The sequence below is a fragment of the Eschrichtius robustus genome, chromosome 6 (genome assembly GCF_028021215.1).
Source record: "Eschrichtius robustus isolate mEscRob2 chromosome 6, mEscRob2.pri, whole genome shotgun sequence".
NCBI classification, from domain to species: domain Eukaryota; kingdom Metazoa; phylum Chordata; class Mammalia; order Artiodactyla; family Eschrichtiidae; genus Eschrichtius; species Eschrichtius robustus.
Window position 1 is genome coordinate 52,662,251 of NC_090829.1, and position 23,668 is coordinate 52,685,918.

The 23,668-nt window shown below is 36.2% G+C and overlaps 1 protein-coding gene across 1 annotated transcript in view; it reads right to left on the bottom strand.

The window, feature by feature from the left end:
- Positions 1–2,845: 2,845 nt before the first annotated feature.
- SPATA16 (spermatogenesis associated 16) overlaps positions 2,846–23,668 on the bottom strand; it is a 228,246-nt gene continuing 207,423 nt past the window's right edge. Inside the window, exon 10 of the mRNA XM_068547418.1 lies at positions 2,846–2,968. Coding sequence (XP_068403519.1) covers positions 2,846–2,968 — 123 coding nt within the window. The remainder of the gene's footprint in view (positions 2,969–23,668) is intronic.

A 23,668-nucleotide genomic window follows, 5' to 3' on the forward strand; every position in this document is an offset into this window, starting at 1 on the left:
AACTTGAACTATTTCTTACAGAATAATACCCAGTGGCAGTCTCCCCAAATACATTTTATGGACAGAATTGATCACGGTGATGTAGACAAGTTGGAAAGAATCTGTTTAGATATTTTGAAAGATAAGTTGCCCCTAGCTCTAGAGATCAGCAGAGCTCTGCTTCCCATCTAGATACGTCAGTAAATGATGGAGGGACATAGGAGAAATGATAGGGGAAGACAGAGGAAACAATTGAAGCATTTAGGTCATGGACTAGCTATACAATTAATAATATTTAAATTGGTCTGATCATCAAGTGTATACCACTTCTTTTTGGCCCATATGTCTTTCTTTTGTTTTGCTTCATGTTTTTGAAATGTTACAGAATAAAACCCTATCTATCTTAGAATAAAATGGCAGAGGAAAAACACATTTCCTATAATTACTGAACTTTTAATTTTTCGTTCTTTTGGTGCATAAACCTTTGCAGAAATGATCATATTAGGAAATATTTTTGGACCAAAACCTAAGAGTAGCATATCATCAGGCCCTGTGTCATGGTAACTTTGAACAGACAGGAAAATATTTTCCAATATGGTAAAAGAGCAATTCTCAAACTTTAATGGGCATATATAAATTACCTAGGGAGCTTGTTAAAAATACAGACTTTGAGGTAGTAGGTTTGGGGAGGAGTTGAAGAGTCTGCATTCCTCATGAATTCCCTGGTGATGCTGGTGCTGTTGGTTCATGGACCACATTTCAAATAGCAAGTATGGGACAGAACAAGTCTTTAGAGTCAAGCAAGGCATTAACCTCTTTGGGTGTTGGTTTCTTCAATTGTAAAGGGAGGAAATGCATACATGAAGAAATTCTTATGAAGCTGATATAAAATCAGCATTCTGAAAGTACTTTGTAAACTTTGCTTTCTCTGGTATTAATTTTATTTTAAACTAATATCATATTGCTTTACAAATCCTTCATCTGCATTATTGCTATTCAAGGCTCTTGACACTAATGTTGAAACAATGAGCAAAATTCATTCCTATGGACATTGCTATTATACCTATTAAGAATTCTAATTATTTGATACCTTGTTGAAGAGCTAAGTGTGTTGATTAATTTTTTTCTGAAAAAAAAGTTTCTTTTGAATTTTTTGGATTTCCATTTTATATCATCCTTCCTAAGACCAACTAGAACTGCCTTCCTTTCCCTAAACAAGCCCCAGCCAAAAACAACCAATGGATATTTAGTATTGGATTTGGGGGAAGTGGTCAAACAGTGAAACCATAATCTAATAATTGTAACTATATTATTTTCAAATATAATCTTTTAGCACTGTGGAATGAGAGAACACTAATTTTTGAAGAACAAAGATAAAGCAATTGAACAGCTACTGAATATCAACAGGGCTTTCAGAGAACAGGCAGTGCTAAGATTCCATCCCAATTAAAAAAAAAAGTATTACTCACAGAACATAGAAATTCTTTTGGAAAATAAAATTTTAACACTGAAGTTAAATTCAAAGCTCAACAAGCTTTGTTTCCTAGAGATGTTATAAGGAGATATATATATATATATATATATATATATATATAATGTTATAAGGATATAAATATATATATATATATTTTTTAATAGGAAGTTCCTGGACAGTGGTCAAAGGGGATAACAGCAGAACTGGCTGCATGGGAGGTTGAGCCATTTGTCTTAAGACTCCCACATTTGGTTACAGACTCAAGTGTCCATAGAAAGAAATTATTTTCCAGTACTTATGAGAACAGAACTGAGGTGCCTTGCTGGTGTGAGTCTAGAAACAAAAAGGAGTTTCTTAAATGCCCCTGTCTTTAACTGCCTACCGTTATATTAATAACTAACCTGAGGGAACATGATGGCAACGATGATGATCTCTGGGTGGAGTGGGGTAAAAGAGGAAACTCTTTGATAAAGGTAAGAATTAAGCAGATGGTCCACAGGGAAATCAAGGTCGTAATTTATTTTAAAGTTTCAAAATATTTATATCTTGCATAATTATGACTACACAAATCTGACATATACGTAAGGCTAAATTATTGATTCCTTTACGATCTCACTGTATAATGAAAAATTCAGCACTAAATATTTTATTCCCTTTTTTCCTTTTCATGTTATTAATGTACTCTGAGATCTTATTTTTTCCATTATTTTTAAAATTTACATTTTCTTGTTTATTTTACTCTGTATATGGGTCCCATCTTCTTACTCTATCTTCAAACCTCCTTGTTGGTGTTAACTGAGGTCTTGAGTAATGGCTCTTGACTCATTATCTTGTCAAATATACGCATTTGTGTTGAGTCATTTAAGGGGAGGGGATATGAAGGATCCAGAGGAAAGAATATAGATGTTAGTGAAATAACTGATGATATCAGCCATACCACACAGGGCAATCTCTATAAGGATTGAGAAAGTATATTATCTGTTTTATAATTTTAAAAATCTGCATTTATATTGTCCATATCTGTATATGGTATGTGACGAATCCTTAATGAATACACATGAATATGCACATACACTATAAGTGGACTTGGATAGACCTGGTATACTTTAGTCAACATTGAAAGAGCAAGACAGGTGAAAGAAGCAGCAATGGTTGTTTTATAAGCTATTGAAATAAGTAAGACGAATTTGAGCAAGAGTCAGGTCAAACTTGCTGAGAACATTTATTGCTGCCAGTTGAGATTAACGAAGTGTAGACCGTCTTTGCCAAGAGGAGCACCACCTCATTCTTCTGGCGCTAGGCCTTTGTTGCTGGGCTGTCACAGTCAGGCTGGCGGGATGCCATTGGCCCTTTCTCTGGAACGTCTCGGTGGTGTCGCCTGCTCCCCAGTGACTAGCTTTGCTGCACAGTTTGAAGCCGCTTCATTTTTCTTTTTTGCCTTCGAGCAGCTCTCTGTTTTTTAGTTTTTAAGAAGCTATCCTCTAGTTGGTATAGAAAGTCTTCGATTTGTCCAACCTAGAAGAAATAAACAGATACGGCAAGATTCGTTATTGTTTCCCCAGGTTTTGTGTACTTAGGAAAATGGTGAGGAATTTAAAAGTAAACGGCACATACAGGTCCATGTTGGAACAGAACTGGCAGAGACAGATACAATTAAATATAAAAGCCCCCTTTTTGTTTTAATTTCAGGGTCCTTTGTTTTAGGAGCCTGAAGCAGACATGCAGGAATTTGCTTTACCACGCAGTCCTACATATTGGGGATGGGACTGGGGATTATCATCACCTGCTGTCTTTACTGGTCAGTAAAACCAGGGATTTCAAAAAGGAATAAATGGTGGAAAATTATTCAGTTTTCTAAAAGAATAATGAAACAAAATCTACTCCCCTCAAAACCAGAGATTCTAGCATTGGTATACCCCTGGCCAACTTGGGAGAAAAATGAATATTCCACATTGTCTTAGCAAGAGCCATTTCTCTTTTAAATCAAAAGTTGAAATAAAATAAGATAAAATAACGATATACAAAACAATAGTTCTTAGAAATAAATTATTTGTCTTCCTCCAAAGAAAACTTATCATTATTCAGTGACAGTTGGTTGAATGTATTATACTATTTGCCAGAGTAAAACAGTTTACATATATGCTGAGTTGGGCTTTCATGATGAAAAACAATTCATACTTAACCCTGATTCCCGAGACCTGCATATTGTATTAGTCTAAAATCACTCACTGAAGAACCTGTTGTCGTAAAGTTAGCTCAAAGCTAGAGCACTTACACTTCAAGGTATATTAACATATCGTCTCCTTAAGATAAAAGCACTTTACAAGTTCAATTTTCCAATTTTGAGCTCTACTTTTAAATCACTTGATTGATCATTCAGAGTAATATCCAAAAGATAATTCAGATTGTCAAAAAGAGAGTAATAAATGGTAGCACTCATTTATATGTTATAGTTAGGTCTTATATCACACAAGGTGATGAAAACTGTCCATTGGTTTCCTTAAGAAAATAAGATAATTTATTTAACAATTATAGAAATTGTTATAGAAAACAATTATATAAAACAATTAAAGAAAATAATTCTTTTTGAAAACCTAAAATTACTTCAGGTAAATTTTTCCAAAAGTACATGTTGTTTATGATATCTGATTATTGCAGCAATCATCAAAATGATTTGACAGATATTTTCGGATCCTGTCATGAAGTCAATGCATTATTCTATGTATTCCTTCCATTTATACTATCCAACTTATACCAAAACCATAAGTAAAAAATTAACATAGAGCACAATCAAAATAAACACGAAGGATGGCACTTTACTGTTACGTTGATAGAGTTGATTACTCACTCATGTTATTTGCACTGAAAATGTATGGTTTAAATCAAAGCTCTTTACAATGATAATGTTTGCAGTTAGTCCAAATACAGTTACAATTACAACCCTAATGCAACAAAAAAAGCTTCCTTCAGTGATACAGAAAAATAATTGTTTTAAAATATGTTAGGTGGCTGCTATCTTTTTTAAAAATTGTGTTTATTAAGAGCAGTGTTGACTAACTGGTTTGCCTTTCATTAAAAAAGACGAAGAAGAAACACAAGCTATGTCATTGGAATAGAGTACTGCTGAATTAAACTGGGAGGTCTAGAGTACAGACTATGTACATGTCTCACCTGGCCTAGGTGTTCACCTCCTACCTGGTCTGTCTACATGCTATCCTTTTAACCCATTCTCCTAATAATACTGGAATGATCTTTTTAAAATATATATCTGGTCACATTTTCCCCTGCTTAAAATGCCTAAATGGATTCCCAAGCCCTTAACATGATCTACACAGCTCTGGGTGATCTGGTTAGACTTCTGTCTCTAATTCTGTCTCCTGTCACTACATTTGCCTTAGCCCTGTGGTACATCTCTCAGTTTTCTAAACACAACCGTGCAGCATTCTCTGCACCCTTGATCTTCCTAATTCTATGCCCTCTGATGGAATACTCCCATTGGAACCCTTACATATCCTCTGGATTTCAGGTTCAGCATCAGTGCCTCAGGGACATAACTTCTTGATAACGCAGACCAGGTTGGGGCTCTCAGTAACATATTCCCACAGCAGCTGATTCATCTCTTTGCATATTGTAAGTTTTTACTTAATTGTTTGTAATGTTTTATATAATATCTATCTTCCTGTCTGGGCTTGCTCCATAAGGCAGGCAGCTAGGTCCGTGGTGTTCACTATTCCCAATAACTAGGATATGGTAGACCCTCAACAATCCTACTCTCTGATGATAGAGCTGAAGACATCAGTGTGTTCAGAAACCAATGTGTTTTTCCATACTCAAAGTGATGACTGGTATGAAGCATATCAGAAGGCTTTCTTTTCTCTTAAAGATTAATCACTTTCATATCCCATCATTCTATTACCATTGTTTAGCTTTGAGTCTAGGCAAGGTAATAACAGGGTGTGGTCCCCATACTTGAAACAGCCAAAAGTAGAAAGGGCACTGGGAAAGGAGTCAGGAGTGTTGAGTTCTGCTCTTGGACTGGCTTGTAATCTTGATCTGTGACACCAGAAAAGTCACTTGGCCTTTCTGAGCTTCAGTTTTCACCAGCCTTTAGTGAAGAAAGGGTTAGCCCGGATAATTTCCAAGGACATACCAAGCCAAAAAATTCCATGGTTTGTACTCACGTCAGATTTAAGTTTGTCCAGTCTTAAGATGTGCCCTTACAATTTTCAAACCAGAGGTTATTCTCTTAGATTATACCATTAGATGAATGACAGAACATGCAGTAAAGTAAGTCAATTTTAGCTTCTGTACTTACTGAAGTGTAGGAGAGCTGCAACATGTTTTTAGTAAAGCTGGTTCTTTATTTTCTTTTTTTAAGTCAAGGAAAGAAAAATGCTGGTTGAAGAGAAAATAGATTCATATAACTAAGAAGAACAGATTGCAAATGATAGAAATTTCTATAAAGCCCTTAGGGAAATAAAACACAAAGAAATATGCAAGCATGCAAGGAAGGAAATGAGCCAGTTTTTGGAGCAGAGGCCTTATTAGACCTTCTTTTTAGTGTAGGGTCTACTTGCTTAACTATATCAGATAGTCTCCTTGGTAATTCTGGGTCTAATTTTCCCATTTGCAAAATGGGCAGATAACATTTTCTTGTCTATCTGTGCGCCAATGCTGACTTGGCATTACTGAGATGTGGATATCAGACCAAATGAGTTTGTAGAGAATTTAGGGATTCCAGATGATTGAGGGGAACTGAAGGTCTCAGTAAAAGGGCAGATTCTCACCTATCATATGGTTGTCAATCATAATCCTCATCAAAGAGTTAGGAAATTGTTGTCGACTATTTCTGAGGATTTTTAAATTCTTATGCACAGAAGTCGGTCTGTCATGACTTACTGTGGAGTCAAAAGTTCAGAACAAAGATGACTTTGAAACCGTAAAAGAGAAGACAGCCTGAGAAGTACAGGAGATTTCAAAGTTGAAATTCTAACAGTACAAAAACAAATAATACCAATTAGGAAGAAATGTGGAGGTAACTAAATAGACCAATATGTATTACAGGAACATTTCTAGTCAGCTCAGATCTCAAAGGAAGTACTTTCATTCTTTCATGCAAATATTTATTAAACATCTACTATGTACAATATTTGGCACTGTACTAAGGTGATAAGCAAAAATATCGAGATGGTTGTTTATGAGGAACTCATATTCACATAGGAGAGGCAGTTAATGAAAACATGATTGCAACAAAGCATGATTGTTTATATAAGAATTATGTACAAAAAGTTCTGTTAGCAAAAATGTCAGAACAGTGAGTTCTATCTGAAGGAATGTGGAAGTGTATTGGAGGTGATAGGAGCTGGGTGTTTGCCAGGACAAGAAACTCATTCCAGACAGAGGAAATGGCATCCATAAAAGCAAGGTTGTGAAAGAACATGGGCTATTTGGTAGGGGTGGGTCACATAGCATAGATGTGGGCATGGGGGGACAGAGAGTAGAGATATACACAGCAAGAAATATAGATTGGGGTCAGCTTATAAAAAGTTGAAAAATACTTAGCTGTGTGGTTAGGAAGATAAATCTGGTGCATTGCGTGGGGTGGAATGCAGCCAGGGAGACTAGAAGCAGGTGGATCAATTAGGGCCCAGTGCAATATGACATGAAAAATACTATTGGGGCCTGCATCAAGGATTTAAGAGACGTTTGGGAAGTAAGAACTATAGTCTTGATGAAAAATTCTGTGTTGGGGTTAGAAGGCAAGCAGAATTAGTAATGACTGTGAAGTTTCTCATTTGAGACATTGATGGTATCTTAATGAGGTAAGGAATAAAATTCAATGAACAGTTTTAGGGAAAAAGGATGAGTTTGATTAGTGACAAATGTAAGAGGTAGAAAAAGGTCACATAATCAGGAATGCGTTAAAAAAAATGGACCTATAATAATAGCCTAGTACTAGGCTAAAAGTCAGAATGATGAAAACTCCTAATGGAAAAGAAAAAACAACCCACTATTTTGTAGTTTACCACGTGAAAAGCATTTTGGCAGTTAAACAGTCCTAAGAAAGACAAACAAAAAATGACGCTTTCAGTTATTCAGAACAAAAAGGTGGTCATGGCAGAGAGACAGCCTGCTGGGTCAAAGTCAGATACATCTGGGTTGGAATCCCAGCTCCAGCATGTTCTTGGTGACTTTTGGGCAAACTTATTTAATTCCTTGGAACCCAAGTTTCTTCATCGTCAGTTGCTTCACAGGGTCCTAATGAGATTAAATTAAACAATTTATGTGAAGTATTTGCATAGGTTTGAATTGCTATTATTTAGTGGTAGTATTAATACTTGAATCTGGAAGTGTATGCCCAGTAAATAGAAAAAAACACAAATAAATAAAACATACCTATAAAAGTGAAATAAAATTAAAAGCTAAACAACTTTATCTAATAGTCCTTGTGTTTTTGACCTCCACTCTGTGGAGGTTGCTGCCTCAGTAACTGTGCTAAGTGTAAGTGTTTGACATACTTTAAAGTCTTGTGATTACGTCTCAGAATTCCACTATATAACAGACAAAATTAAGAGGGGGCAGAGAAAGGAGTGGGAAGATATGAGTTTCTGATAGTACATATTAGCTGCAAATTCAATGTAAATCAACAGTATTCCCTGGTTACCCAAAACTGATCTGATTATAGACTACAATATTTAAAATGTGTCTCAAAGTGGGCAATAGTTTTTTCCCTTTTCTGGTCAGGTCCTGTCTCATCTGGGCTATCATGCTTGGTTCTGGGTATGTCCAGGGTCTTAAATCCAAATTGTATGATGAAACGTTGGAGGATCTGGAGGTGTTTACTGGGGAGAAGAGAAAACATAACAGGAATCTGTGATATCTTTAGGTATATCAGCATTGTTATGTGAAGGGGTGATGAATTTGTTTTGTGTTAGTTTATACATTTGAAAGAGTACTATCTAGAATTACGAGTTTGATTCTCAGTTCTTTCACTGGTGATGTGACTTAAATTCTGAACTTTAATTTTCTCATCTATAGTGTAAATAACAAATTAATAATCAGAGTCTATTTACAGGGTTTTTGTGAGGATTAAATGGCTTGATGTTTGTGGAAAGCGCTTCATAAATGTCTGAGTCCTCCACAAAGATTATAATAGCACATTGTGTAGTGCCTGTTGGTTTCATAATAGGTTCTCAATAAATATTTGTTGAAGTGATAAACAGCTGAATGAGTAGTTAAATGAGTAAAAAAGTAGATATTATATTAATATTTTCACAACTGTATAAAAAATGGAAGGGGTTTTAGGGTAAGGTATAGTGACCCTCATCACCAGAGATTGGAAATCAAACATTAGAAGACTTTTTTGGCAGGTATGAATTATTTGGGTCATGTGTGAGCCGGGGGTTGGATTAAAGAAGCTTTTAACATCCATTCCAACTTTAAGGTATTACTTTAATGATGTTTAGTTTGGCCTGGATTCACTCTACAGAAATGTGCCCAGTGGAAGAAGGACACATTGTAATTTGCCTTGTACCACATTGGAGAAGCACTATGGAAATGAGAGGGATCCAACCACTTCTGTTGCTGTAGTTTTGTATATAATGAAAGGTATCGAACTGGTTGATATAAACACCCATGGATACTAGGGTTCTCAGTACTTCGTTCTATTTTACTTATAAAATGATCATATCTATAAAACCTATATCTTTTTCTCCAGACGTATCAATATTTTATCTTGCATCCAAAGGACCCCTATTACGGATTAACTTAACACTAGAAGGTAGTTTATAGCACACTTTCTTTCTTACCCTATTAACTGCTTCAGATTATTCAATCATCAGATAATTCGTTTTCTCAGTTAATGATTTTTTTAGCATATCGAAACTTAAGATTTTTCTACTAGATCCCAGGATAAAATGCAACATTTTTACAGATTAAAATGTTTTCCCACATAGAACCACTTCATAGTCACTTTCAGTATAGGCGTGATAAAAAGTACTTGAATATTCTCTCCAATAATCTTTTACTATAAAATTGGTTTGTATCTTATGTGTAGGTGGGAAGTATGGGGATGCCCTGAGGTCAGGAGACCCTCTGTTCACTTGAGAGCTTTCTTGTGAAGGAGGATTGCTACTCACTCTCATTTTGTGGGGCTGACTGTGACTTCATTTGCACACAGATCCAACCTATTTTCATTTGGTAATTGAAGGCATGTGAGCCAGAGGTGAAAACAATAGACCAGTTTCCATTTCTTATGCAAAGGCTGGCCATGAGACCAAGGGCGTTGCTGGGGGAGAAACTGAGTTTTAGAACATAGAGAGTTAGAAATGGGGACAAACTAAGGAAAAAAAATGATAAGAAGCTCAACACAAGCAAAGCTGATGAGAGATGATAACAGAAAGGGACACGCAGCCATGGCCTAATAGAGCTTTGGAAGGGGAGTCATTCAGATGTGGTGAGGGGAGGGAGAGTCACTGTGAAGATCTGGGTGGCCCTTTCCCTCCCAGAGTCATTTAAAATGAAGCACTGCTGGGATGAGTTGAATTTCGTTCCCTCAAAATTCCTATGTTGAGGTCTTAACCCCCAGTATTTCAGGATGTACCTTTATTTGGAGATAGGGTTTTTATAGAGGCCATCAAGTTAAAATGAGGTCTTTAGGGTGGGCCTTAACCCCAAATGACTAGATAACAGGATATTGGGACACAGTCACTCACACAGGGAGACTAACTTATGAAGATGAAGGCAGTGGTTGAGGTGATGCTCCTACAGCCAAGGTATGATAAAGATTGCCAGCAAACCACCAGAAACGAGGGGAGAGGCATGGAACTGATTCTTCCTCACAGCCCTCAGAAGGTACCAACCCTGCTGACACTTTGAATTTGGACAATCAACCTCCAGAACTGTGATGATAAACTTCTATTGTTCAAGCCACTCAGTTTGTGGTACTTTGTTACAGCAGTCTTAGCAAATTAATACAGCTATAGACAGTCCCTGACTTATGATGGTTCGACTCATAATTTTTCGACTTTATGATGGCGCAAAAACATTATGCATTCAGTAGGGACTGTATTTTGAATTTTGGTCTTTTCCTGGGCTAGCAGTATGGGGTCTGATACTCCTGTGATGCTGGGCAGCCGCAGTGAGCTGCAGCTCCCCGTCAGCCACGTGACCCGAGGGTAAACAACCCATGCACTTATAACCATCCTGTCCCCGTACAACCATCCTAGTTTTCACTTTCAGTACAGTATTCAGTACCGTAAATTACATGAGCTACTCAATACTTATTATAAAATAGGCTTTGTGTTAGATGATCTTGCCCAACTGTAGGCTAATTTAAGTGTTCTGAGCACATTTAAGGTAGGCTAGGCTAAGCTATGATGTCCAGAAGGTTAGGTGTATTAAATAATTTCCAACTTACGGTATTTTAAATTTATGATGGGTTTATTGAAATGAAACCCCAATGTAAGTTGAGGAGATCGGTACTAAGCCATATAGCTCAATTAAGTTCTAATTTTCCCCTCATACATAACTTTGATGATTTCTACCTTTCACTTTTCCTGTCGGTTGATGCTCCCTACTTTGTTGGTGCCCCCTGCACAGGCTTAGTATACACCTTGGGAAACAGTGTAGTTTCTTTCCAATAATGGCAATTAGAGGAGGTTGATCTCAAACATAAACGCATGGGTAAATTATGCAGAGAAGGAAGACATTGGGCTTGAAATGGGACTTCCTATTGGATTTCATGTAGTCTGGATTTAGGAGAGAAGATTAGGTATGTTTGTACATGTTCATGCGTCAGGAATTGGGTGAGGATTTTTTTTTTTTATTTAAATATTTTTAAAAAAGGGAAGGATTTTTTTAAAAAAATTAATTAATTAATTAATGGCTGTGTTGGGTCTTCGTTTCTGTGCGAGGGCTTTCTCTAGTTGTGGCAAGCGGGGACCACTCTTCATCGCGGTGCGCGGGCCTCTCACTATCGCGGCCTCTCTTGTTGCGGAGCACAGGCTCCAGATGCGCAGGCTCAGTAATTGTGGCTCACGGGCCCAGTTGCTCCGCGGCATGTGAGATCTTCCCAGACCAGGGCTCGAACCCTTGTCCCCTGCATTGGCAGGCAGATTCTCAACCACTGCGCCACCAGGGAAGCCCAGGATTTTTTTTTTAAATAAAGCTTTTAAAGATGTCTTTTAAGAAGACAAAAGATAGATGAAATAAGAATTGGATCCTCAGGAATAAATATCATGTTTCTATGACTGTAGTGGTGGTTACAGAACGAGGATGTTTTTCCAGCGGTTAGCAGTGTGGACCACAGTGGATTTGTTAACATTAGTTTCCTTGCTCTGTTCCAGTTTAGTTTCCAGACCAAATGCTTTTAAATATTTATCATCCAAAATGGTTTGAATTTTAATTCTTATTAGAATGACAATTGTTTTTAAACAGGCTTGAAATTAATTTCTAAAATAAACTTAGTTTCTGAAACGGAGTTGTTTCTGCTATTCATAATATAGCAGTTTCCTTTAGCTTTTGGCTAGCATTCAAACAGACAAACAAGCCTCATATTTCTCCATTTAAATTTAGTGAATTTTGTATGTTAGTTGGTATTTTAGTCATAAAAGTACAATGTGGAAATCTAAGTCATCTACCTGTGATATGTTACAAAATGTGCAAAAAACTTCCTGCTAAACTGTATTACCAAGTCCTAATTGAAAATTCCCATAATGATAGCACTTTAAAGAAATTATGTTTAGTATACAGTTAAAGCGCAATTATGAAACCTTGCTATCACTTCGTTCACGAAACAATGTATCATGGCTTTTTAAAATTTTAGTTTTTGGGACTTCCCTGGTGTTTCAGTGGCAAAGAATCCGTCTTCCAATGCAGGGGACGCAGGTTCGATCCCTGGTGGGGGAACTAAGATCCCACTTGCCGCGGGGCAACTAAGCCTGTGCGCCACAACTACTGAGCTCTCGAGCCTCAACTAGAGAGCCCGTGTGCTGCAAACTACAGAGACCACGTGCTCTGGAGCCCGCGCCACAACTAAAGAAGAGAAAACCCGCATGCCACAACTAGAGAGAAGCCTGTGCGCCGCAGTGAAGAGCCCGCATCACCCAACGAGCGCCGCAACGAAAGATCCCATGTGCTGCAATGAAGATCCTGCATGCCGCAACGAAGAAACAACACAGCCAAATAAATAAATATTTTAAAAAATAAAATAAAATTTTATTTTTCCATATTTAATGGCATAATTTATTTGAAGGTTTGAGTATATATATTTTAAACTTTTTATCTTGAGATAATTGCAGATTCACATGCATCAGTAAGAAGTAATACAGGAAGAATCTGTGTATTCTTTATCAGTTTGCCCCAATGGTAACATCTTGCAAAACTTTGGTAGAATATTACAGCCAGGATATTGACACTGATACAGTCAAGATATAGAACAGTTCCATCACCACAAGATCTCTTGTGTTGCCCTTTTATAGCCACACCCACTTTCCTCCTGGCTCCACCTCCTTAACCCCTGGCAACCACTAATCTTGTCCATTTCTATAATTTTTTCATTTTAATAAGGTTATATAAGTGGAATCATATAGTATATAACTCCATTAGTCTCTGGGGATTTATTCAGTTTGTTGTGTGTATCAACAGTTTGTTTCTTTTTTGCTGAGTGGTATTCCCTGGTATGGATGCACCACAGTTTAATGATTCACTCTTTGAAGGATATCTAGATTACTTCCAATTTTTGGCTATTATAAATTAAGTTGCTATGAACATTTGTTTAAAGGTTTTTGTGTGAACATTAGACTTCATTTCCCTGGAATAAATAAATGCCTAGGAGTATAATTGCTAAGTCATTTGTTAGTTGCATAATTAGTTTTTTAAAGAAACTGTCATATTGTTTCCCTCAGTGGCTGTATTGTTTTACATTCCCACCAGCAATGTATGAGTTACCCAATTTCTCTGCATTGACACCAGCATTTAGTGCTGCGACTAATTTTTATTTTAGCCATTTTGATAGGTGTGGAGTGATTTATTGCATTGCGGTTTTAATTTGCATTTCCCTAATAGCTAATGATATTGAATATGTTTTAATGTGCTTATTTGACATTCTCTTTGGTGAAATGTCTGTTCATGTCTTTTCCCCACTTTCAAATTGAATTAACTTTTTAATTTTTTACTGTTGAATTTTGAGAGTTCTTTATAAATCGAAATACTTGTCTTTTTTTGGGCATGTGGTTTGCAAATATTTTCTGTCATTCTGTAACTTGTCTTTTCATCCTTTTAAACAGAATCTTTCACAGAGCAAAAGTTCTCAATTTTGATGAAGTCTAATTTATCAATTAGATTTTTATGGATCATACTTTTGGTGTCAAGTCTAAGAATGCTTTGCATAGACTAAGATTCCAAAGGTTTTCTCCTATGTTTTTTCCTAAAAGTTTTACATTTTGAGTCAATTTTTGTATCAAGTGTCAGACTTAGGTCAAGTTTTTTGTTTGTTTTTTGGTTTGTTTTTACCTATGGATGTACAAATACTCTTGCACCATTTATTGAAAAGCCTATCTTTTGCTTTATTGAATTGCTTTTGTGCCTTTATAAAAAAATCAATTGAGCATATTTATGTGAATTTACTTACGGTTTTCAATTTTGTTTCATTGATCTTTGTGTCTATCATTCCACTAATACCACAGAGTCTTGATTACTGTAGCTATATAAGAAGTTTTGAAATCCAGTAGACTGATTCCTTCCAGTTCACTCTTTTTCTAAAGTGTCTTAGCTATTCTGTTTACTGTGGCTTTCCATAAATTTTAAAATAGTCTTGTCTTTATGAAAATTCTTGCAGAGATTTTAATAGGAATTGCATTAAACCATCAATTTTGAGAGATTGATGTCTATACTATGTTGAGTCTTCCAATCCATGAACACAGCATGGCTCTCCATTTATTTAGATCTTTGCTTTCTTTCGTTACAGTTTCGTAGTTTTCAGTATACAAGTCCTGTGTATGTTTTGTTAGAATTACACCAAAGCATTTCACTTTTTCTGAAATTTGTATATGGTACTATATTTAACATTTTACTCTCCCTGATTATTGCTAGTATATTGAAATACAATTGAGTTTTGTATGTTTACCTTGTAACCTTAATGAACTCACTTATTTTAAGAATTTTTTTTTTTGGTTTACTTTTTTTTTTTGTTTTTCTGTGTTGACAATAATACTTACATTATTGACGAAGTTTTATTTTTTCCTTCCTGATCTATATGCCTTTTCTTCCTTTCTCTTGCCTTTCTGCAATAGTTGGAATTTCTAGCACAATGTTGAATAAGAGTGCTGAGAGCAGACATCCTTGTCTTGTTCCTGATTTTAGGGAGAAAGCATTCAGTCTTTCACAATTAAGTATGTTAGTTCTAGGATTTTTGTAGATGCTATTTAACAATTTGAGGAGATCCTCTTCTATTTGTAGTTGTCTGAGAGTTTTTATCATGAATGGGTGTTAAGTTTTGTCAATTTTTTAATGCATCAATTGATATGATTATGTGATTTTTTTTTCTGTATTTTGTTGATATGGTAGATTACATTGAATTTTAAATATTCAAATAGCCTTGTTTGCATCTCTGGAATGAACCTCACTTGGTTATTGCATATAATTCTTTTAATATATTGCTGAATTCTATTTGCTAATAACATTGTAAAAATTTTAAAAAAGATTTTTGCAAGTATATTCATAAGAGATATTAGTTTTCAGGGTTTTGGGGTTTTTTTTTTTTTCTTTGGTTTTGGTTTTTTTTTTTTTTTGGTACTGTTTTTGTCTGTTTGGTATCAGGTAATACTAACTTTAGAGCATGAATTGGAGAGTGCTTCCTTCTCTTATACTTTCTGAAAGAGATTGTGTAGAACTGGTGTCAAACCAGCTGGGCTTAAAGATTTCTTTTGGGGGAGTTTAAAATTATGAATTAAATGTCATTAATAGTTACAGAGTGATTCAACTTATTTCATATTGGGTGAGTTATGGTACTTTGTGTTTCTTGAGAAATAGGTACATTTCATCTACATTGTTAAATTTTTATGTGTAGAGTTGGTTGTAGTAGTCCCTTATTATAATTTTGATGTCTGCAGGGTCTATAGTGATATCCTATTTCATTCCTGATATGGATGATTTTGTCTTCTCTCTTTTTTCCTTCATTAGTCTTACAAGAGGTTTGTAAATTTTATTGATCTGTTCAAAGAACCAGCTCTTTGTTTCATTGGTTTTCTCTATTTTTCTGTTTTCCATTTCATTGGTTTCTAGCCTTACCTTTATTATTTCCTTTTATATTTCTGTTTTGGGTTTATTTTGCTCTTCTTTTACTAGGTTTTTGAGTCAAGGCTTCAATTATTGATTTGAGATTTTTTTCCTCTTTTATAATGTATGCATTTGGTGTTCTAAATTTCTCTTTCAGTGCTGTTTTAGCTGTATCCCACAAATATTTATATGTTATATTTTAATTTTCATTCAATTCAGTGTATTTTTTCACTTTCCTTGATACTTCTTTTTTGTTCCATGGACTATTCAAGTATTTAGAACATTTCCTGTTATCTTTTTATTATTGATCTCTAGTTTGATTCTGCTGCAGTTGAAGAAAACCTTCCTTAGTATTTCAGTTTTTAAAAATCTGTCAAAGTTTATTTATGGCCCAGGATATGGTCTATTTTGGTATATGTTCTGTGGACACTTGAAAAGATGTGTATTCTGCTGTTAGTGGATGGATTATTTTATAAATGTTGGTTAGATCCCATTGGTTGATGGTGTTATTGAGTTCTATATCCTTGCTGATTTTTCTGTTTACTTGTTCTATCAACTGTTGAGAGAGAGGGTTTGAAATCTCCAACTATAATTGTGGATGTGTCTATTTTTCCTTTTAGTCCCTTGAGTTTTTGTTTCATATATTTTGCAGCCCTGTTGTTTGGTGCATACACATTTAGGATTGCTATGTCTTCTTGGTGGACTGATTCTTTTATTATTACATAATGTTTCTCTCTGTAATGTCCTCTCTGTCTCTGATCACTTTCTTTTCTCTGAAGTCTACTTTGTCTGATATTGATATAGCCACTACTGCTTTCCTTATATTAATATTTGTATGGTATATCTTTTTACCTTTGATTTTTAGCCTGCCTATGTCATGATATTTGAAGTGAATTTGTAGACAGCATATAGTTGGATTATAATTTTAAATCAATTTTGCCAGTTTGTGTCTTTTAATTCTTGTATTTAGACCATTTACATTTAATATAATTGTTGGTATGTTAGGACTTAGTTTGTCATTTTATTTTTTGCTTTCTTTTTGTTCTCTTTGGTTTTTGCTTCTCTTTTTTTTCCCTTACCTTCCTATGGATACTTGAACATTTTTTATAATTTCATTTTAATATATTTAGAGTGTTTTTAGTCTATTTTTTGTATAACATATTTAGTAGTTGTTCTAGGATATACAGATATTTTCAGTCTACTGGTGTCTTTGTTTTAGGTTCTATTGAAGTTAAGAAACCTTGCCTTTTTAAATGTCTCTTTACCTTCCTTCATTTATTTTTTCTCCTTTCTTAGTATATTAGTTACACTTCTTTTTTTTTTTTGACTTTTTTAGTGGTTGACCTAGAGTTTGCAATATGCATTCACAACTAATCTAAGTCTACTCTCAAACAACACTATACCACTACACAGGTAGTGTCAGTACTGTATAATAATAAAATAATCCTAATTCCTTTCTCTAGTCCCTTGTATCATTGCTGTCATTCATTTTATTTATATATAAGCAAACAAGCATTTGTATTATATATACATATATGTATAACATATATTATATATGTACATATATATGTATTATAAAACACACACACTTAAAACATATATATAAGCATATGTAATTGAATATATTGTTGCTATTATTATTACAGATCTTTTCTTGCATGCTGTCTACTTTATCCATTAGAGTCCTTACTGTATTAATCATTGTTGTGTTAAATTTCTAGTCTGTTAATTACAACATCTCTGCCATATCTGCTTCTGATGATTGCTTTGTCTCTTCAAATTGTGTTTTTGGCCTTTTGGTATGCATTGTAATTTTTTTCTTGATAGCTGGACATGATGTACTGGGTAAAAGAAACTGCTATAAATAGACCTTTTAGTAATGTGGTCCTCAGCTGTAAGGGGAGGGGAAGCATTCTATAGTCCTATGATTAGGTTTTAGTCTTTTAGTGAGCCCATGCTTCTGGACTGTGAACTTCACAAGTGTTCCTCAGTTTTTTTCTCCCCCCTTAGGTGGGACAGGATGGCTAGTGTGGGCTGGAGTTGGGTCTTTTCCTTCCCCAGGTAAGTTAGGCCCTGATAATATCCCAGAAGATGAGGCTCTGTTTAACTAATTTCCTCTGAGGGCAAGACTTGCTAAGAAGACAAGAGTGCTCTGGCATATTTCAGAGTGGTTCCTTTTCCCCTCCTCCTCCCAGAGGCCCAAGGGGATTTTTCTCTGATATTTACAGTGAGAACCTGGTTGAGCTCCTGGAGGTAAATCTCATAATATTGTGTGACTCCCTCTATGACTGAGTCCCCCTAGAGTTTTTAATACTGATTGTTGTTGGCACAGCAATTTGTCAGTTATAATTCCAGCTTTCCAACCCCAGTACTGGTTCCCATGGCAGTTACTGCTCACAAGTCTCTGCTCCAGAAAGCCACATCTCCCTGCATTCACATGTTAGTCTCTCCCTTCTTGGGAGCAGTGATTTGTCCTGTCTTGTCCACTCTCTTATTTGCCCAAGAAGGGTTATTGATTTTTTCAGTCTGTTCAGCTTTTTACTTGTTTTTAGGATGGAGTGGTGAATTCCAAGCTCCTTATATGTGGAACTGAAAAACAGAACTCCACGTATATTTAGAATCACATTACACTGTGTTATTATTTTTGCTTGCACCGTCAAACATAATGAAGAGGACAGTCTATTGTTTTTACTCATACTTCTGCTTGCTGTGTTCTTTCATTTTTCTTGATATTTTACAGTTCTTTCTTTTATTGTTTCCTTTCTATTTAGAGAACTTCCTTCAGCCATTTTTTAGGGTAAGTTATCTGATGACACATTCTCTTAGTTTTCCTTCATCTAAGAATGTCTTGATTTTCTCTTCATTCCTGAAAGATATTTTTGTTCAGTATAGCATTCTGTGTTGACAATTCTTTTCTTTCAGTATTTGAAAAATGTGCCACTTATTTTTGGCCCCCATATGTTTTACTGAAAAATCCACTGTCATTCGAATTGTTTTTCCCCTATAGTTAGTGAATCATTTCTTTTTTTGCTGCTTTCAAGATCTTTCTTTGTCTTTAAGGTTTAGAAGTTAGACTATGCTGCATCCTGGTGTGAATTTGAGTTTATCCAGTTTGGGATTCACTCAAATCCTTTTTTTTTTTTTAAATTAATTAATTAATTTATTTTTGGCTGTGTTGAGTCTTCCTTGCTGCTCACGGGCTTTCTCTAGTTGTGGTGAGCGGGGGCTCCTCTCTGTTGCAGTGCGCAGGCTTCTCATTGCAGTGGCTTCTCTTGTTGCGGAGCATGGGCTGTAGGCACACGGGCTTCAGTAGTTGTGGCTCGCGGGCTCTAGAGCGCAGGCTCAGTAGTTGTGGTGCATGGGCTTAGTTGCTCTGCGACATGTGGGATCTTCCCAGACCAGGGCTTGAACCCGTGTCCCCTCCATTGGCAGGCGGATTCTTAACCACTGTGCCACCAGGGAAGCCCCTCAAATTCTTGAATCTATAGTTTTCTGTCTTTTGCCAAATTATGGAGGTTTTCAGCTATTATTTCTTTGGGTACTTTTTCATTCCTGTCCATTTTCTCCTGTCCTTCTGGGATTCTGTTAACATGAATATTAGATTTTTTGTTTTATACTCACAGCTCCTCGAGGATCTTTTCATTTTTTTTTTTTCAGTCTATTTTCTGTGTTGTTCCAATTGGATAATTTATACTGTCTTATCTTCAGTTCATTGATTCTTTCCTCTTTCCCCTTCATTCTGATGTTGAGCCCTTCCATTGACTTTCTTATTTTGGTTATTGTATTTTGCAGTTCTAAAATTTCTATTTGGTTCTTCTTAAGTCTTCTATTTCTTTGCTGAGATTCTCTATTTTTTTATTGAGGTATAGTTGATTTACAATATTATATTAGTCTCAGGTATACAATGTAGTGATTTGAAATTTTTATGGATTATACTTCATTTGTAGTATAAACTATTAGCTATATTCCCTGTGCTGTACAATATATCATTATAGCTTATTTTATACGTAGTAGTTTGTACCTCTTAATCCCCTACCTCTATCTGCCCCTCCCCCCTTCCCTCTAGTATGTTTTCTGTATCTGTGAGTTTGTTTCTTTTTTGTTATATTCATTTTTTTGTGTTTTAGATTCCACATATAAATGATATCAGACTATTTGTCTTTCTCTGACATTTCACTAAGCATAATACCCTCTAGGTCCATCCATGTTATTGTAAATGGCAAAATTTCATTCTTTTTGATGGCTGAGTGGTATTCCATTGTTTGTGTGTGTGTGTGTGTGTGTGTGTGTGTGTGTATATATATATATACACACACACACACCATATCTTTCTTATCCATTCATCTGTTGATGGGCATTTAGGTTGCTTCCATATCTTGGCTATTGTAAATAATGCTGCTATGAACATTGGGATGCATGTATTATTTCAAATGAGTGTTTTCGTTTTTTTGGGATCTATACCCAGAAGTATGGAATTGCTGGATCATATGCAGTCCTACTTTTAGTTTTTTGAGGAACTTCCATACTGTTTTCCATAGTGGTTGCACCAATTTACATTCCCACCAACAGTGTACAAGGGTTCCCTTTTCTCCACACCTCACCAACACTGAACACATATTTGTGTTCAAAAAGAACACAAATAACATTCTGACAGATGTGAAGTGATATCTCACTGTGATTTTGATTTGCATTTCCCTGATGATTAGAGACGTTGAGCATCTTTCCATGTGCTTGTTGGCCATCTGTATGTCTTCTTTGGAAAATGGCTATTCATGTCTTCTGCCCATTTCTTAATCAGGTTTTTTTTTTTATATTAAGTTGTATGAGCTGTTTATATATTTTGGATATTAACCTGTTATTAGTTATATTATTTGCAAATATTTTTCACTCATTCAGTAGGTTGCTTTTTGTTTTGTTGATGGTTTCCTTTGCTATGCAAAAGCTTTTAAGTTTAATTAGGTCCCATTTGTTTAGTTTTGCTTTTGCTTCCTTTGGCTTAGGAGACAGATCCAAAAAAATTTTGCTACAATTTATGTCAAAGAATGTTCTGCCTATGTTTTCTTCTAGAAGATTTGTGCTTTCCGGTCTTATATTTAGGTCTTTAATCTATTTTGAGTTTATTTTTCTATATGGTGTGAGAGTATGTTCTAATTACATTGTTTCACGTGTAGCTGTTCCAGTTTTCCCAGCACCACTTTTTAAAAATTATTTTTTAAATTTTTATTGAAATATAGTTGATTTACAATGTTGTGTTAGTTTCAGATGTAAAGCAAAGTGATTCAGTTATACATATATATGTATAACTTTCCGATTCTTTTCCATTATAGCTTATTACAAGATATTGAGTATAGTTCCTTGTGCTATACAGTAGGTTCTTGTTGGTTATCTATTTTATATATAGTAGTGTGTATATTTTAATCCCAAACTCCTAATTTATCCCTCCCCTCTCCTTTCCATTTAGTAACCATACGTTTGTTTTCTATGTCTGTGAGTCTATTTGTCTTGTAAATAAGTTCATTTGTATCATTGTTTTAGATTCCATATATAAGAGATATAATATGATATTTGACTTTCTCCATCTGACTTACTTCACTTATTATGATAATCACTAGGTCCATCCATGCTGCTGAAAGTGGCATTATTTCATTCTTTTTTATGGCTGAGTGATATTCCATTGTGGATATATATATATATATATATGGATATATATCTTCCACATCTTTATCCATTCATCAGTTGATGGACACTTGGGTCACTACCATGTCTTGGCTATTGTAAATAGTGCAGCAGTGAACATTGGGGTGCATGTGTCTTTTTGAAGTATGGTTTTCTCCAGATATATGCTCAGGAGTAGGATTGCTGGATCATATGTGTTAATTCTGTTTTTAGTTTCTTAAGGAACCTCCATACTGTTCTCCATAGTGGCTGTACCAATTTACATTCCCACCAACAGTGTAGGAGGGTTCCCATTTCTCCACACCCTCTCCAGCATTTATTATTTCTAGACTTTTTGATGATGGCCATTCTGACCGGTGTGACGTGGTACATCATTGCAGTTTTCATTTGCATTTTCTAATAATTAGCGATGTTGAGCATCATTTCATGCGCCTATTGGCCATCTGCATGTCTTCTTTGGAGAAATGTCTATTTAGATTTTCTGCCCAATTTTGGATTGGGTTGTTTGTTTTTTTGATATTGAGCTGTATGAGCTGTCTGTATATTTTGGAAATTAATCCCTTGTTGGTTCCATTGTTTGCAAATATTTTCTCCCATTCTGTAGGTTCTCTTTTCGTTTGTTGATGATTTCCTTTGCTTGTTATTTATTAAGTCCCAATTTTTTCTGGCTGTGTTCTTGTTTCTTTTTGACTTTTTAGAAGAGTGCTCTGCAAGTTCCTTCTCTTATTAGCCTCTTGCTCTCAAAGGAAGATTAATAAAAGGAAGTCATCTTTAGAACAGTGGCTGGCTGTCTGTGCCAGACACATCGAGGAACACGTGAATCAAGGGTGAGGGTCGTCTTGACTCCAAATCCAGATAGTAGCTCCTCAGACATCGTACCAGGGATGTGGAGTGGGTGTCTCCTTGGGTGTCAACCTCAGTCTCTCGGGGATGGCTGATGGGCCGGAGGACTTGGGAGCTTAAAGCTCAAATCAAATCAGCTGGGTCCAAGCCCAGATTCCATTTCTAGGGCAAGTGGTGGTGGTTATTTAGGAGACTGGAGAGATGCAGGAAGCAGAGGGCAGCTGAGATGGGGGAGCTGACAAGCCTGAATGGCAGTGTGCATATCCTTCACTTGCTGAGGCCTCCATGGACCACGACCCATGGAGATGTTGCTGCCATGAGGTCGCAGAGGCGGGGATGGGGGGAGGGGTTCACTGCTGCCTCAAAGCCTGGGCCCAGCTGGTGGGTGGCCATGGTGAGGGCTCCGGGGCTCCGTGGGACACAGCCCTTAGCCTGTCTCCAGACCCCCCAGCTCACCTGCTGGCCCCAAGGCCAGGGGCTCTGGAGGGCCTGGGGAGAAAGCCACGGTTGCCCTCTCACCCTGCTCTCTGCCACGGGGACCCCCAGCGCCACTTACTGAAGAGACTTTCTATTCCCCATTGTATATTCTTGCCTCGTTTGTCATAGATTAATTGATCATAAGTGTGTGGGTTTATTTCTGGGCTCTTTTTTCTGTTCCATTGATCTATGTGTCTATTTTTGTGCCAGTACCATACCATTTTGATTACTATAGCTTTGTAGTACAGTCTGATGTCATATTTTAAAATTTGTTTTAAGATGTTTCTAATTGCTCATTAGAACATTTTTATGATGGCTGCCTCAAAATCTTTGTCAGATAATTATAATAGCTCTAACATCTTTGTGTTAGCATCAATTCATTGTCTTTTATTATTCAGTTTGAGATCTTCCTGTTTCTTGGTATGATGCGTGACCTTTGATTGAAATCTGGACATTTGGGGTATTAATGTTATGAGAGTCTGGATCTTATTTAAGCCTTCTGCTTTAGCTGGATTTTCTGACACTGCTATGGCAAGAGGTGGGAGGGATATTGCCTCATTACTGCCAGGTGGGGATAGAAGTTCAGATTCCACACTCAGCCTCCATTGACACTTGAGGGAGGGGTTCCTCATTACTTCTGGGTTGGGATGAGCATTCAAGCTCCTCACTAGGTTTCCACTGATACCTCTCCAGCAGTACCTCATCACTGCTCCCCATGTGACCTCTACTGACATCACATCGAGGAGGCAGGCTCATGATTGTTGGTGGGTGGTGAAAATCCTGACCGTCTACTAGGCCTCTTCTGACACCACACCCAGTGGGGACGAACATCTAGGCTCCCTATTTAGTTTCTTTGACACCACCCTTTTCAGGTGGGAAGGTTGAGACACCTTATTAGAGCCCAGTGAGGGAAGAAGTCTAACTCCTCACTTGGGCTTTGCT